The 16,937-nt window shown below is 42.4% G+C and overlaps 1 protein-coding gene across 1 annotated transcript in view; it reads left to right on the top strand.

Moving 5' to 3' along the window:
* The window catches only part of kiaa1549lb (KIAA1549-like b), a 100,256-nt gene that overhangs the window by 5,360 nt on the left and 77,959 nt on the right, over window positions 1-16,937 (top strand). The window contains exon 3 of the mRNA XM_039000329.1: window positions 15,276-15,495. Coding sequence (XP_038856257.1) covers window positions 15,276-15,495 — 220 coding nt within the window. The remainder of the gene's footprint in view (window positions 1-15,275; window positions 15,496-16,937) is intronic.

The raw sequence follows: 16,937 nt of genomic DNA on the forward strand, positions 1-16,937 counted from the left end.
GTGACAGGGATACTGGGGTGATAGAGGTAGATATGTATAGGGGTACGGTGACAGGGATACTGGAGTGATAGAGGTAGATATGTATAGGGGTAAGGGGACTATATACAGGGTCAGTTCAATACCATATTTACAATGTGCAGGGATACTGGAGTGATAGAGGTAGATATGTATAGGGGTAAGGGGACTATATACAGGATCAGTTCCAGTACCATATTTACAATGTGCAGGGATACTGGAGTGATAGAGGTAGATATGTATAGGGGTAAGGTGACAGGGATACTGTAGTGATAGAGGTAGATATGTATAGGGGTAAGGTGCCAGGGATACTGGAGTGATAGAGGTAGATATGTATAGGGGTAAGGTGACAGGGATACTGGAGTGATAGAGGTAGATATGTATAGGGGTAAGGTGACAGGGATACTGGAGTGATAGAGGTAGATATGTATAGGGGTAAGGGGACTATATACAGGGTCAGTTCCATACCATATTTACAATGTGCAGGGATACTGGGGTGATAGAGGTAGATATGTATAGGGGTAAGGGGACTATATACAGGGTCAGTTCCATACCATATTTACAATGTGCAGGGATACTGGGGTGATAGAGGTAGATATGTATAGGGGTACGGTGACAGGGATACTGGGGTGATAGAGGTAGATATGTATAGGGGTACGGTGACAGGGATACTGGGGTGATAGAGGTAGATATGTATAGGGGTACGGTGACAGGGATACTGGAGTGATAGAGGTAGATATGTATAGGGGTAAGGGGACTATATACAGGATCAGTTCCAGTACCATATTTACAATGTGCAGGGATACTGGGGTGATAGAGGTAGATATGTATAGGGGTACGGTGACAGGGATACTGGGGTGATAGAGGTAGATATGTATAGGGGTACGGTGACAGGGATACTGGAGTGATAGAGGTAGATATGTATAGGGGTAAGGGGACTATATACAGGGTCAGTTCAATACCATATTTACAATGTGCAGGGATACTGGAGTGATAGAGGTAGATATGTATAGGGGTAAGGGGACTATATACAGGATCAGTTCCAGTACCATATTTACAATGTGCAGGGATACTGGAGTGATAGAGGTAGATATGTATAGGGGTAAGGTGACAGGGATACTGTAGTGATAGAGGTAGATATGTATAGGGGTAAGGTGCCAGGGATACTGGAGTGATAGAGGTAGATATGTATAGGGGTAAGGTGACAGGGATACTGGAGTGATAGAGGTAGATATGTATAGGGGTAAGGTGACAGGGATACTGGAGTGATAGAGGTAGATATGTATAGGGGTAAGGTGACAGGGATACAGGAGTGATAGAGGTAGATATGTATAGGGGTAAGGTGACAGGGATACTGGAGTGATAGAGGTAGATATGTATAGGGGTAAGGTGACAGGGATACTGGGGTGATAGAGGTAGATATGTATAGGGGTAAGGTGACAGGGATACTGGGGTGATAGAGGTAGATATGTATAGGGGTAAGGTGACAGGGATACTGGAGTGATAGAGGTAGATATGTATAGGGGTACGGTGACAGGGATACTGGAGTGATAGAGGTAGATATGTATAGGGGTACGGTGACAGGGATACTGGGGTGATAGAGGTAGATATGTATAGGGGTAAGGTGACAGGGATACTGGAGTGATAGAGGTAGATATGTATAGGGGTACGGTGACAGGGATACTGGAGTGATAGAGCTACAGTGCCTTCAGAAAGTATTTATACCCCTTGACTTATTCCACATTTAGTTTTGTTACAGCCTGCATTCAAAATAGATTGAACAAATTCACCCATCTACACACAATACCGCATAATGACAAAGTAAAAACATGTTTTTAGACATTTTTGCAAATGTATTGAAAATGAAATACAGGAATATATCATTTACAAAGGTTTTCAGTCAATACATGTTAGAATCACCTTTAGCACTGATTACAGCTGTGAGTCTTTCTGGGTGAGTCTCTAAGAGCTTTTGCACACCTGTATTATACAATATTAGCCCTTTTTTTAATTCTTCATGCTCTGTCAAGTTGGTTGTTGATCATTGCTGGACAGACATTTTCGTGTCTTGCCATAGATTTCCATGCCGATTTAAGTCAAAACTGTAACTAGGCCACTCAGGAACATTCAATGTCGTCTTGGTAAGCAACTCCAGTGTATTTTTGTCCTTGCGTTTTAGGTTATTGTCCTGCTGAAAGGTGAATTTGTCTCCAAGTGTCTGTTGGAAAGCAGATTGAACCAGGTTTTACTCTAGGATCTTGTCTGTGCTTAGCTCTATTACGTTTCTTTTTGTCCTAAAAAACTCCCTAGTCCTTGCCCTTGACAAGCATACCCATAACATGATGCAGCCACCACTATGCTTAAAAATATGAAGAGTGATACTCAGTGATGTGTTTTGTTGGATTTGCCCCAAACATAACGCTTTGTATTCAGGACATGAAGTTAATTTCTTTGCAAAAAAAATGTTCAGTATTACTTTAGTGCCTTGTTACAAACAGGATGCATCTTATGGAATATTTGTATTCTGTACAGGCTTCCTTCTTTTCACTCTGTCATTTAGGTTAGTATTGTGGAATAACTACAACGTTGTTGATCCATACTCAGTTTCTCCGATCACAGCCATTAAACTCTGTAACTGTTTTAAAGTCCCCATTGGCCTCATGGTGAAATCCCTGAGCGGTTTCCTTCCTCTCCGGCAACTGAGTTAGGAAGGACGCCTGTATCTTTGTAGTAACTGGGTGTATTGATACACCATCCGAAGTGTAATTAATAACTTCACCATGCTAAAAGGGATATTCAATGTCTGCTTCTTTTCTTTTTTTTTACCAATCTACCAATAGGGGCCCTTCTTTGCGAGGCATTGGAAAACATCCCTGGTCTTTGTGGTTGAATCTGTGTTTGAAATTCACTGCTCAACTGAGGGACCTTACAGATAATTATATGTGTGGGATACAGAGATGAGGTTGTCATTCAAAATCGTGTTAAAACACTATTATTGCACACAGAGTGACTTATTATGTGACTTGATAAGCACATTTTTACTCCTGAACTGATTTAGGCTTGCCATAACAAAGGAGTTGAATACTGACAAGACATTTCAGCTTTTTATTTTTTATTATTTGTAACAATTTCTAAAAAACACAATTCCACTTTGACATTATGGGGTATTGTGTGCAGCCCAATGACACAAATTCTACATTGAAACCATTTTAAATTCAGGCTGTAACACAACAACATGTGTAAAAAGTATATGGATGTGAATACTATCTGAGACACTGTTAATAGTGTACAGGGGTAAGGTGACTAGGCATTAGCATATAAACTCAGCAAAAAAAAGAAACGTCCCTTTTTCAGCACCCTGTCTTTCAAAGATAATTCGTAAAAATCCAAATAACTTCACAGATCTTCATTGTAATGGGTTTAACCTGTCTGGCACCGGGGTTCCGCTAGCGGAACTCCTCCCACATTCCACTGAAAAGGCAGAGCGCGAAATTCAAAAGATATTTTTTTGAAATATTTAACTTTCACACATTAACAAGTCCAATACAGCAAATGAAAGATACACATCTTGTGAATCCAGTCAACATGTCCGATTTTTAAAATGTTTTACAGCGAAAACACCACATATATTTATGTTAGCTCACCACCAAATACAAAAAAGGACAGACATTTTTCACAGCACAGGTAGCATGCACAAAGCCAACCTAACTAACCAAGAACCAACCAAACTAACCAAGAAACTACTTCATCAGATGACAGTCTTATAACATGTTATACAATAAATCTATGTTTTGTTCGAAAAATGTGCATATTTGAGGTATAAATCAGTTTTACATTGCAGCTACCATCACAGCTACCGTCAGAAATAGCACCGAAGCAGCCAGAGTAATTACAGACACCAACGTCAAATACCTAAATACTCATCATAAAACATTTCTGAAAAATCGATGGTGTACAGCAAATTAAAGACAAACATCTTGTGAATCCAGCCAATATTTCCGATTTTTTAAGTGTTTTACAGCGAAAACACAATATAGCATTATATTAGCTTACTACAATAGCCTACCACACTACCGCATTCATTCATCAAGGCACGTTAGCGATAGCAATAGGCACGTTAGCGATAGCGAATAAACCAGCAAAAGATATTAATTTTCACTAACCTTCATAAACCTTCATCAGATGACAGTCCTATAACATCAGGTTATACATACACTTATGTTTTGTTCGAAAATGTGCATATTTAGAGCTGAAATCAGTGGTTATACATTGTGCTAACGTAGCATCTTTTTCCCAGAATGTGCGGATATTTTTATGACACTCAACTATTCTGACCAAATAACTATTCATAAACGTTACTAGAAAATACATGTTGTATAGGAAATGATAGATACACTAGTTCTTAATGCAATCGCCGTGTTAGAATTCTAAAAATAACTTCATTACGACATCCAGCTTAGTTATAGCGAGAGTGCCCAAAATCTGGGCGCAAACTACTATTTCACATGTTCAACAGATATATGAAATAGCATCATAAAATGGGTCCTACTTTTGATGATCTTCCATCAGAATGTTGTACAAGGGGTCCTTTGTCCAGAACAATCGTTGTTTGGTTTTAGAATGTCCTCTTCTCCAGTCAATTAGCACGGAAAGCTAGCAAAGTAGCGCAAAGCTCTCCTTCCTGAACAAAGGCACACAACGCAACACGCCTAACGTCCCGAATAAATTTCAATAATCTAATAAAACTATATTGAAAAAACATACTTTACGATGATATTGTCACATTTATCAAATAAAATCAAAGCTGGAGATATTAGTCGTCTATAACGACAGCTTTTCATAAGGCAATACCAGGTCCCTTCTCGCGCGCTCCAGAAAACAGGAAACTGGTGACACGTCATGCCAAGAGCTTTTATTCGACCCCAGATCAAGTTATACACTCCATTTCTTCTCTCACTGCCTGTTGACATCTAGTGGAAGACGTATGAAGTGCATGTATACTAATAAATATCAAGGACATTAATAGGCAGGCCCTAGAACAGAGCATCGATTTCAGATTTTCCACTTCCTGTCAGGAAGTTTGCTGCAAAATGAGTTCTGTTTTACTCACAGATATAATTCAAACGGTTTTAGAAACTAGAGAGTGTTTTCTATCCAATAGTAATAATAATATGCATATTGTACGAGCAAGAATTGAGTACGAGGCCGTTTAAATTGGGCACGATTTTCCCCCAAAGTGAAAACAGCGCCCTCTGTCCTCAACAGGTTTTAAACACTGTTTCCCATGCTTGATCAATGAACCATAAACAATCAATGAACATGCACCTATGGAACGGTCGTTAAGACACTAACAGCTAACAGATGGTAGGCAACTAATGTCACAGTTATGAAAACTTAGGACACTAAATAGGCCTTTCTACTGACTCTGAAAAACACCAAAAGAAAGATGCCCAGGGTCCCTGCTCATCTGCGTGAACAACGAGGCATGAGGACTGCAGATGTGGCCAGGGCAATAAATTGCAATGTCCATACTGTGAGACGCCTAAGACAGCGCTACAGGGAGACAGGACGGACAGCTGATCGTCCTCGCAGTGGCAGACCACGTGTAACAACACCTGCACAGGATCGGTACATCCAAACATCACAACTGCGGGACAGGAACAGGATGACAACAACAACTGCCCGAGTTACACCAGGAACGCACAATCCCTCCATCAGTGCTCCCTCCATCAGTGACTGTCCTCAATAGGCTGAGAGAGGCTGACTGAGGCCTTGTAGTCCTGTTGTAAGGCAGGTCCTCACCAGACATCACCGGCAACAATGTTGCCTATGTGCACAAGCCCATCGTCGCTGGACCAGACAGGACTGGCAAAAAGTGCGAATTCGCGTTTATCGTCGAAGGAATGAGCGTTACACCGAGGCCTGTACCCTGGAGCGGGATCGATTTGGAGGTGGAGGGTCCGTCATGGTCTGGGGCAGTGTGTCACAGCATCATCGGACTGAGCTTGTTGTCATTGCAGGCAATCTCAACGCTGTGCATTACAGGGAAGACATCCTCCTCTCTCATGTGGTACCCTTCCTGCAGGCTCATCCTGACATGACCCTCCAGCATGACAATGCCCCCAGCCATACTGCTCGTTCTGTGCGTGATTTCCTGCAAGACAGCAATGGCCAGCAAAGAGCCCGGATCTCAATCCCATTGAGCACGTCTGGGACCTGTTAGATCGGAGGGTGAGGGCTAGGGCCATTCCCCCCAGAAATGTCTGGGAACTTGCAGGTGCCTTGGTGGAAGAGTGGGGTAACATCTCACAGCAAGAACCGGCAAATCTGGTGCAGTCCATGAGGACGAGATGCAATGCAGTACCTAATGCAGCTGGTGGCCACACCAGATACTGACTGTTACTTTTGTTCAGGGACACATTATTTCATTTCTGTTAGTCACATGTCTGTGGAACTTGTTCAGTTTATGTCTCAGTTGTTGAATCTTGTTATGATCATACAAATATTTACACGTTAAGTTTTCTGAAAATAAATGCAGTTGACAGTGAGGACGTTTCTTTTTTTGCTGAGTTTATGACAGAGTAGCAGCAGCGTAATGATGATTGTATGTGTGTTTTCGAGTATCAGTCCTGTGATTGTGCATAGAGACAGGGAAAAAATACAAGTCAAGTCCAAGGGTCAACTCAGATAGTCCGTGTAGCCACTCTGTTAGCTATTTAACAAGCCTCATGGCTTGGGGATAGAAGCTGTTCAGGAGCCTCTTGGTGTCAGACTTGATGCACCGGTACCGCTCGCTGTGCGGAGAGAACAGTCTGTGGCTTGGGTGGCTGGAGTCTACCGATTTTCCGGGCTTTCCTTTCACACCGCCTTTTATACAGTCGTGGCCAAAAGTTTTGAGAATGACACAAATATTAATTTTCACAAAGTCTGCTGCATCAGTTTGTATGATGGCAATTTGCATATACTCCAGAATGTTATGAGTGATCAGATGAATTGCAATTAATTGCAAAGTCCCTCTTTGCCATACAAATGCACTGAATCCCCCAAAAAACATTTCCACTGCATTTCAGCCCTGCCACAAAAGGACCAGCTGACATCATGTCAGTGATTCTCTTGTTAACACAGGTGTAAGTGTTGACGAGGACAAGGCTGGAGATCCCTCTGTCATGCTGATTGAGTTCGAATAACAGACTGGAAGCTTCAAAAGGAGGGTGGTGCTTGGAATCATTGTTCTTCCTCTGTCAACCATGCGAAACACGTGCCATCATCATTGCTTTGCACAAAAAAGGGCTTCACAGACAAGGATATTGCTGCCAGTAAGATTGCACCTAAATCAACCATTTATCAGATCATCAAGAACTTCAAGGAGAGCGGTTCAATTGTTGTGAAGAAGGCTTCAGGGCGCCCAAGAAAGTCCAGCAAGCGCCAGGACCGTCTCCTAAAGTTGATTCAGCTGCGGGATCGGGCACCACCAGTACAGAGCTTGCTCAGGAATAGCAGCAGGCAGGTGTGAGTGCATCTGCACGCACAGTGAGGCGAAGACTTTTGGAGGATGGCCTGGTGTCAAGAAGGGCAGCAAAGAAGCCACTTCTCTCCAGGAAAAACATCAGGGACAGACTGATATTCTGCAAAAGGTACAGGGATTGGACTGCTGAGGACTGGGGTAAAGTCATTTTCTCTTATGAATCCCCTTTCCGATTGTTTGGGGCATCCGGAAAAAAGCTTGTCCGGAGAAGGCAAGGGGAGCGCTACCATCAGTCCTGTGTCATGCCAACAGTAAAGCATCCTGAGGACCATTCATGTGTGGGGTTGCTTCTCAGCCAAGGGAGTGGGCTCACTCACAATTTTGCCTAAGAACACAGCCATGAATAAAGAATGGTACCAACACATCCTCCGAGAGCAACTTCTGCCAACCATCCAGGAACAGTTTGGTGACGAACAATGCCTTTTCCAGCATGATGGAGCACCTTGCCAAAAGGCAAAAGTGTTAACTAAGTGGCTCGGGGAACAAAACATTGATATTTTGGGTCCATAGCCAGGAAACTCCCAGACCTTAATCCCATTGAGAACTTGTGGTCAATCCTCAAGAGGCGGGTGGACAAACAAAACCCCACAAATTCTGACAAACTCCAAGCATTGATTATGCAAGAATGGGCTGCCATCAGTCAGGATGTGGCCCAGAAGTTAATTGACAGCATGCCAGGGTGGATTGCAGAGGTCTTGAAAAAGAAGGGTCAACACTGCAAATATTGACTCCTTGCATCAACTTCATGTAATTGTCAATAAAAGCCTTTGACACTTATGAAATCCTTGTAATTATACTTCAGTATCCCATAGTAACATCTGACAAAAATATCTAAAGACACTGAAGCAGCAAACTTTGTGAAAATTCATATTTGTGTCATTCTCAAAAGTTTTGGCCACGACTGTAGAGGTTAGGCTAAGAAAAACTCCCTAGAAAGGCCAGAACCTAGGAAGAAACCTAGAGAGGAACCAGGCTATGAGGGGTGGCCAGTCCTCTTCTGGCTGTGCCGGGTGGAAATTATAACAGAACATAGCCAAGATGTGCAAATGTTCATAGATGACCAGCAGGGTCAAATAATAATAAGTGGTTGTAGAGAGTGCAACAGGTCAGCACCTCAGGAGTAAATGTCAGTTGGCTTTACATAGCCGATCATTCATAGTATCTCTACCGCTCCTGCTGTCTCTAGAGAGTTGAAAACAGCAGGTCTGGGACAGGTAGCACGTCCGGTGAACAGGTCAAATCAAATCAAATTTGTCACATACACATGGTTAGCAGATGTAGCGAAATGCTTGTGCTTCTAGTTCCGACAATGCAGTAATAACCAACAAGTAATCTAACCTAACAATTCCACAACTACTACCTTATACATTTTTTTACATTTACATTTTAGTCATTTAGCAGACGCTCTTATCCAGAGCGACTTACAGTAGAGTGCATACATTTTATTACATTTTTACATACTGAGACAAGGATATCCCTACCGGCCAAACCCTCCCTAACCCGGACGACGCTATGCCAATTGTGCGTCGCCCCACGGACCTCCCGGTTGCGGCCGGCTGCGACAGAGCCTGGGCGCGAACCCAGCCCAGCCTGGGTGCGAACCCAGAGACTCTGGTGGCGCAGCTAGCACTGCGATGCAGTGCCCTAGACCACTGCGCCACCCGGGAGGGTAATTATACACACAAGTGTAAAGGGATAAAGAATATGTACATAAAGATATATGAATGAGTGATGGTACAGAACGGCATAGGCAAGATGCAGTAGATAGTATAGAGTACAGTATATACATATGAGATGAGTAATGTAGGGTATGTAAACATAAAGTGGCATAGTTTAAAGTGGCTAGTGATACATGTATTACATAAAGATGGCAAGATGCAGTAGATGATATAGAGTACAGTATATACATATACATATGAGATGAGTAATGTAGGGTATGTAAACATTATATTAAGTGGCATTGTTTAAAGTGGCTAGTGGTACATTTTTACATAATTTCCATCAATTCCCATTATTAAAGTGGCTGGAGTTGAGTCAGTATGTTGGCAGCGGCCGCTAAATGTTAGTGGTGGCTGTTTAACAGTCTGATGGCCTTGAGATAGAAGCTGTTTTTCAGTCTCTCGGTCCCTGCTTTGATGCACCTGTACTGACCTCGCCTTCTTGATGATAGCGGGGTGAACAGGCAGTGGCTTGGGTGGTTGTTGTCCTTGATGATCTTTATGGCCTTCCTGTGACATCGGGTGGTGTAGGTGTCCTGGAGGGCAGGTAGTTTGCCCCCGGTGATGCGTTGTGCAGACCTCACTACCCTCTGGAGAGCCTTACGGTTATGGGCGGAGCAGTTGCCGTACCAGGCGGTGATACAGCCCGACAGGATGCTCTCGATTGTGCATCTGTAGAAGTTTGTGAGTGCTTTTGGTGACAAGCCGAATTTCTTCAGCCTCCTGAGGTTGAAGAGGCGCTGCTGCGCCTTCTTCACAACGCTGTCTGTGTGGGTGGACCAATTCAGTTTGTCCGTGATGTGTACACCGAGGAACTTAAAACTTTCCACCTTCTCCACTACTGACCCGTCGATGTGGATAGGGGGGTGCTCCCTCTGCTGTTTCCTGAAGTCCACAATCATCTCCTTTGTTTTGTTGACGTTGAGTGTGAGGTTATTTTCCTGACACCACACTCCGAGGGCCCTCACCTCCTCCCTGTAGGCCGTCTCGTCGTTGTTGGTAATCAAGCCTACCACTGTAGTGTCATCCGCAAACTGTCAGGGTTCCATAGCTGCAGGCAGAACAGTTGGTGCGGTTGTAGAACTATTTGAGGGCCCATGCCAAACCTTTTATTTTTCCTGAGGGGGAAGAGGTGCTGTGCTGCTTTCTTCACGGCTGTGCCTACAGGGAGGGGGTCACTGACCTGGCAGTGAGTGAACCATTTAGGTCTTTAGGGATTTGGCCACCGAGGAACTTTAGACCCACTTTACTGCAGCCCCGTCGATGTGGATGGGGGCGTCCTCACACCCCTGTTTCCTGTAGTCCACCATCAGCTCCTTGGTCTGAGCCGGTGATCAGGCCTACTACCGTCGATGTCGTGAACAAACTTGATGATTGTGTTGGAGTCGTGCTTGGCCACGCAGTCGTGGGTGAACAAGGAGTACAGGAGGGGACTAAGCACACACCCCTGTGGGACCCCCGTGTTGAGGGTCAGTGTGGCGGAGGTGATGTTGCCTACCCTCACCACCTGGGGTTGGCCCGTCAGGAAGTCCAGGCTCTCTCTCTCTCTCTCTCCTCTGTTCTTTCTCACTCTCTCTATATCTCTTTTTCTCTCTCTTTCTCTACCTCTTTCCCTCTCTTTCTCTACTTCTGTCTCTCTCTTGCGCCGTAGCACTTTCCAGCTAGCACATAACGTTCTGAGAACCATATGTTTCTTAAAGCTTGGTGAGAGCGTGGTTGTCCTATGGTTATTTTGCATAGAAATAGAACCATTATGTTTCGGAGGTGGGAATTTCAGTACTTCAGCATAACGTTTCCTCATGGTTCTATTTCAAGTAATGTTCTCAGAATGTGCAGAGAATGTTAAGAAACATCGTTCTTCTGGGGGAATTTCAGTACTTCAGCATAACGTTTCCTCATGGTTCTATTTCAAGTAATGTTCTCAGAATGTGCAGAGAACATTAAAACCTGTCTGGCTCTGGCGTTCCGCTAGCGGAACTCCTCCCACATTCCACTGAAAAGGCAGAGCGCGAAATTCAAAAGATATTTTTTAGAAATATTTAACTTTCACACATTAACAAGTCCAATACAGCAAATGAAAGATACACATCTTGTGAATCCAGTCAACATGTCCGATTTTTAAAATGTTTTACAGCGAAAACACCACATATATTTATGTTAGCTCACCACCAAATACAAAAAAGGACAGACATTTTTCACAGCACAGGTAGCATGCACAAAGCCAACCTAACTAACCAAGAACCAACCAAACTAACCAAGAAACTACTTCATCAGATGACAGTCTTATAACATGTTATACAATAAATCTATGTTTTGTTCGAAAAATGTGCATATTTGAGGTATAAATCAGTTTTACATTGCAGCTACCATCACAGCTACCGTCAGAAATAGAACCGAAGCAGCCAGAGTAATTACAGACACCAACGTCAAATACCTAAATACTCATCATAAAACATTTCTGAAAAATCGATGGTGTACAGCAAATGAAAGACAAACATCTTGTGAATCCAGCCAATATTTCCGATTTTTTAAGTGTTTTACAGCGAAAACACAATATAGCATTATATTAGCTTACTACAATAGCCTACCACACTACCGCATTCATTCATCAAGGCACGTTAGCGATAGCAATAGGCACGTTAGCGATAGGGAATAAACCAGCAAAAGATATTAATTTTCACTAACCTTCATAAACCTTCATCAGATGACAGTCCTATAACATCAGGTTATACATACACTTATGTTTTGTTCGAAAATGTGCATATTTAGAGCTGAAATCAGTGGTTATACATTGTGCTAACGTAGCATCTTTTTCCCAGAATGTGCGGATATTTTTATGACACTCCAACTATTCTGACCAAATAACTATTCATAAACGTTACTAGAAAATACATGTTGTATAGGAAATGATAGATACACTAGTTCTTAATGCAATCGCCGTGTTAGAATTCTAAAAATAACTTCATTACGACATCCAGCTTAGGTATAGCGAGAGAGTGCCCAAACTCTGGGCGCAAACGACTATTTCACATGTTCGACAGATATATGAAATAGCATCATAAAATGGGTCCTACTTTTGATGATCTTTCATCAGAATGTTGTACAAGGGGTCCTTTGTCGGGAACAATCGTTGTTTGGATTTAGAATGTCCTCTTCTCCAGTCAATTAGCACGGAAAGCTAGCAAAGTGGCGCTAAGCTCTCCTTCCTGAACAAAGGCACACAACGCAACACGCCTAACGTCCCGAATAAATTTCAATAATATAATAAAACTATATTGAAAAAACATACTTTACGATGATATTGTCACATGTATCAAATAAAATCAAAGCCGGAGATATTAATCGTCCATAACGACAGCTTATCAGAAGGCAAATCCAGGTCCCTTCTCGCGCTCTCCAGAAAACAGGAAACTGGTGACACGTCATGCCAAGAGCTATTATTCGACCCCAGATCAAGTTACACACTCAATTTCTTCTCTCACTGCTTGTCGACATCTAGTGGAAGACGTATGAAGTGCATGTATTCTAATAAATATTAAGGACATTAATAGGCAGGCCCTAGAACAGTGCATCGATTTCAGATTTTCCACTTCCTGTCAGGAAGTTTGCTGCAAAAGGAGTTCTGTTTTACTCACAGATATAATTCAAACGGTTTTAGAAACTAGAGAGTGTTTTCTATCCAATAGTAATAATAATATGCATATTGTACGAGCAAGAATTGAGTACGAGGCCGTTTAAATTGGGCACGATTTTCCCCCAAAGTGAAAACAGCGCCCTCTGTCCTCAACAGGTTAAGAAACATCGTTCTTCTGGGGGAATTTCAGTACTTCAGCATAACATTTTCTACAGGTTTCCTCATGGTTCTATTTAAATGTTCTCACAACATTAAGAAAACGTTCCATAAAAAACGAAAAGAAAACATTAACGTTTAAAGAATGTTATTTTAAAACATATACATTCTGTTCTCATTCTATCCTCTATCTTGTTAAGTGTGTTGGCCGTGCACACTAATTGGCCACACCTGATCTTAATGAGTACTTGTTTCTTTTGAAATGGGGTCTGTTTAAATAGACTGAAATGAACTACTTTGTATGAGTAAAGAACATAGCATCATAGCTCCATTCTAGGGTGGTGCAGTGGGCTAATTCCATACTTAGAGAACAGAAGATCATAGGTTCAAATCTCACTGATGCGGTGCCATAAAAATACATGTGCTTGCATGATTAATGCCTGAGCAAATGCATTTCCATGTCTCCAATATATGCTTATAGTTCTAAACAGTCTTATTGAAACATGTCCTCAGAGCATTATTTAATTACCTTCAAATAAACTATAATTTCTGTTCTCAGAACGTTGATAAAAACCTCCCAGGAAAACTTTCAGGGAACCATAGTAAAATGTTCTGAGAACCTCCTTACAACCTTAAAATGTATGTTTCCACAACTTCCAAGGAACCAAATGTGCTAGCTGGGTTGTCACTAATCTAAATATGAGTAAATGTTTCTTTTACAGTCATCCAGTGGTCAGTCCCAGGGGAATTACAGAGCAGAGATAGTTACTAGGAACGATATAGAGGCGGAAGGCCGGAAAGAACGACGAGGAGCAGCAGACTAAATGACTTTCATTTGGCAAGCCCAGAGGAAAGCTATTGTAACAAAGTGAAAGCTTCTGGCCATTAAATAAAATATTTTCATTGAGGTGAAAAGAGTGGAATGCTGAACTGACTGAAGTCTGAAGTCCGTCAAGATAATCCATTGATGGTCTTTCACATCGGCCAGATAGACTTAGGAGGGTGCGTTACCACTCAGCCACTTTTAATGAAACCCAGTCTTTGAATAACGGCTGGGCTGGTGTAGTGATGGTGAATGGGTCCGTTCATAACAAGGCTTGATTGTGAGGGGAATACTGTCGACTCATGGTAATATCAAGACTCTATGGGCTCTCAGTGTAGTAACCAAGGGGCCTGTCTGTCATCAAAGGATGAGGGATTTGATCTGTTTCACTTCTCTCACACAAACTCTCTCTCTACCTCTCTCTACCTCTCTCTCTCTCTCTACCTCTCTCTCTCTCTCTCTCTCTCTCTCTCTCTCTCTCTCTCTCTCTCTCTCTCTCTCTCTCTCTCTCTCTCTCTCTCTCTCACTCTCTCTACCTCTCTCACTCTCTCTCTCTCACTCTCTCTACCTCTCTCTCTCTCTCTCTCGCTCTCTCTCTCTGTCACAGAAACAGACACACCTCCCACACACAACTCTCTGTCCTCTGTGTAATGTACAACTCTCTGCCCTCTGTGTAATGTACAACTCTCTGTCCTCTGTGTAATGTACAACTCTCTGTCCTCTGTGTAAGGTACAACTCTCTGCCCTCTGTGTAATGTACAACTCTCTGTCCTCTGTGTAATGTACAACTCTCTCTCCTCTGTGTAATGTACAACTCTCTGTCATCTGTGTACTGTTACAACTCTCTGCCCTGTGTGTAATTTACAACTCTCTGTCCTCTGTGTAATTTACAACTCTCTGTCCTCTGTGTAATTTACAACTCTCTGTCCTCTGTGTAATTTACAACTCTCTGCCCTCTGTGTAATCTACAACTCTCTGCCCTCTGTGTAATCTACAACTCTCTGTCCTCTGTGTAATGTACAGCTCTCTGTCCTCTGTGTAATGTACAGCTCTCTGTCCTCTGTGTAATTTACAACTCTCTGTCCTCTGTGTAATTTACAACTCTCTGTCCTCTGTGTAATTTACAACTCTCTGCCCTCTGTGTAATCTACAACTCTCTGTCCTCTGTGTAATGTACAGCTCTCACGCTCTCTTTTCGCTTCCTTCTCTCATTCCGTCTCCCGTTCCCATGTTCCCATGTTCCCATGTTCTCTCTTTCTATTAGACTCTTGTTCTCCCTCTCTCTTCATCCTTCTGTTTCACAAGCAGTCCAAACATCCAGTCCTACAACTCTACAACCAGCCAGTTGATGAGATGATCGATCATGCTTATTGATCCTCTAACAGATCCCTGTTTCTCTCCCAGGTGGAGACTGTGTTTGGCTCTCCCAACGTGACGGTGGGCTACCACGTGATTGGAGCAGACATGGTGTACCCGCCCTCTGTGGTGGTCGAGGCGCTCCACTCCTACGGCCGGGATAGGCTGATGGGTGACGTGCGACAGTTTGTCCCCATGGTAACGGCACTGCCCAACACAGCCGCACCATGGAAACCCAGCCCAGCTATCAGCCTCCAGCTCAAAACAGGTCTGATGGTTTTCACTTATACAAGACACGTTATTAAGGAGGCTGCAGGACATTAGTCTGCTCTGTGTCCATATACAAGACATGTTATTAAGGAGGCTGCAGGACATTAGTCTGCTCTGTGTTCATATACCAGACATGTTATTAAGGTGGCTGCAGGACATTAGTCTGCTCTGTGTCCATATACAAGACACGTTATTAAAGAGGCTGCAGGACATTAGTCTGCTCTGTGTTCATATACAAGACACGTTATTAAAGAGGCTGCAGGACATTAGTCTGCTCTGTGTCCATATACAAGACACGTTATTAAAGAGGCTGCAGGACATTAGTCTGCTCTGTGTTCATATACAAGACATGTTATTAAGGAGGCTGCAGGACATTAGTCTGCTCTGTGTTCATATACCAGACATGTTATTAAGGAGGCTGCAGGACATTAGTCTGCTCTGTGTCCATATACAAGACATGTTATTAACCTCTAATTCCTCCCAAACCCGGATCCGGGAGCACCCCCATCAGTAAAAAAGCTGACTAGCATAGCCTAGCATAGCGTCACAAGTAAATACTAGCATCTAAATATCATTAAATCACAAGTCCAAGACACCAGATGAAAGATACACATCTTGTGAATCCAGCCATCATTTCTGATTTTTAAAATGTTTTACAGGGAAGACACAATATGTAAATCTATTAGCTAACCACGTTAGCAAAAGACACCACTTTTCTTACTCCACCATTTTTTTTACTGCATCAGTAGCTATCACAAATTCGACCAAATAAAAATATAAATAGCCACTAACCAAGAAACAACTTCATCAGATGACAGTCTGATAACATATTTATTGTATAGCATATGTTTTGTTAGAAAAATGTGCATATTTCAGGTATAAATCATAGTTTACCATTGCAGCCACCATCACAACGCTCACCAAAGCGACTAGAATAACTACAGAGACCATCGTGTATTACCTAATTACTCATCATAAAACATTTCTTAAAAATACACAGCGTACAGCAAATGAAAGACACAGATCTTGTGAATCCAGCCAATATTTCAGATTTTCTAAGTGTTTTACAGCGAAAACACAATATAGCGTTATATTAGCTTACCACAATAGCAAACATCACAACAGCATTGATTCAAGCCAAAAATAGCGATAACGTATAAACCACCAAAATATATTAATTTTTTCACTAACCTTCTCAGAATACTTCAGATGACAGTCCTATAACATCATATTACACAATGCATATAGAGTTTGTTCGAAAATGTGCATATTTAGCGGCACAAATCGTGGTTATACAATGTGATTAGTGGCCAAAACTTCAAGCAATCTGTCCGGCGCCATCTTGGAGAGGCACCTATTCTAATCGAAAACTATTCATAAACTTGACTAAAAAATACAAGTTGGACAGCAAATGAAAGACAAATTAGTTCTTAATGCAAT

Source organism: Salvelinus namaycush, chromosome 1, assembly GCF_016432855.1.
Source record: "Salvelinus namaycush isolate Seneca chromosome 1, SaNama_1.0, whole genome shotgun sequence".
Taxonomy (NCBI): domain Eukaryota; kingdom Metazoa; phylum Chordata; class Actinopteri; order Salmoniformes; family Salmonidae; genus Salvelinus; species Salvelinus namaycush.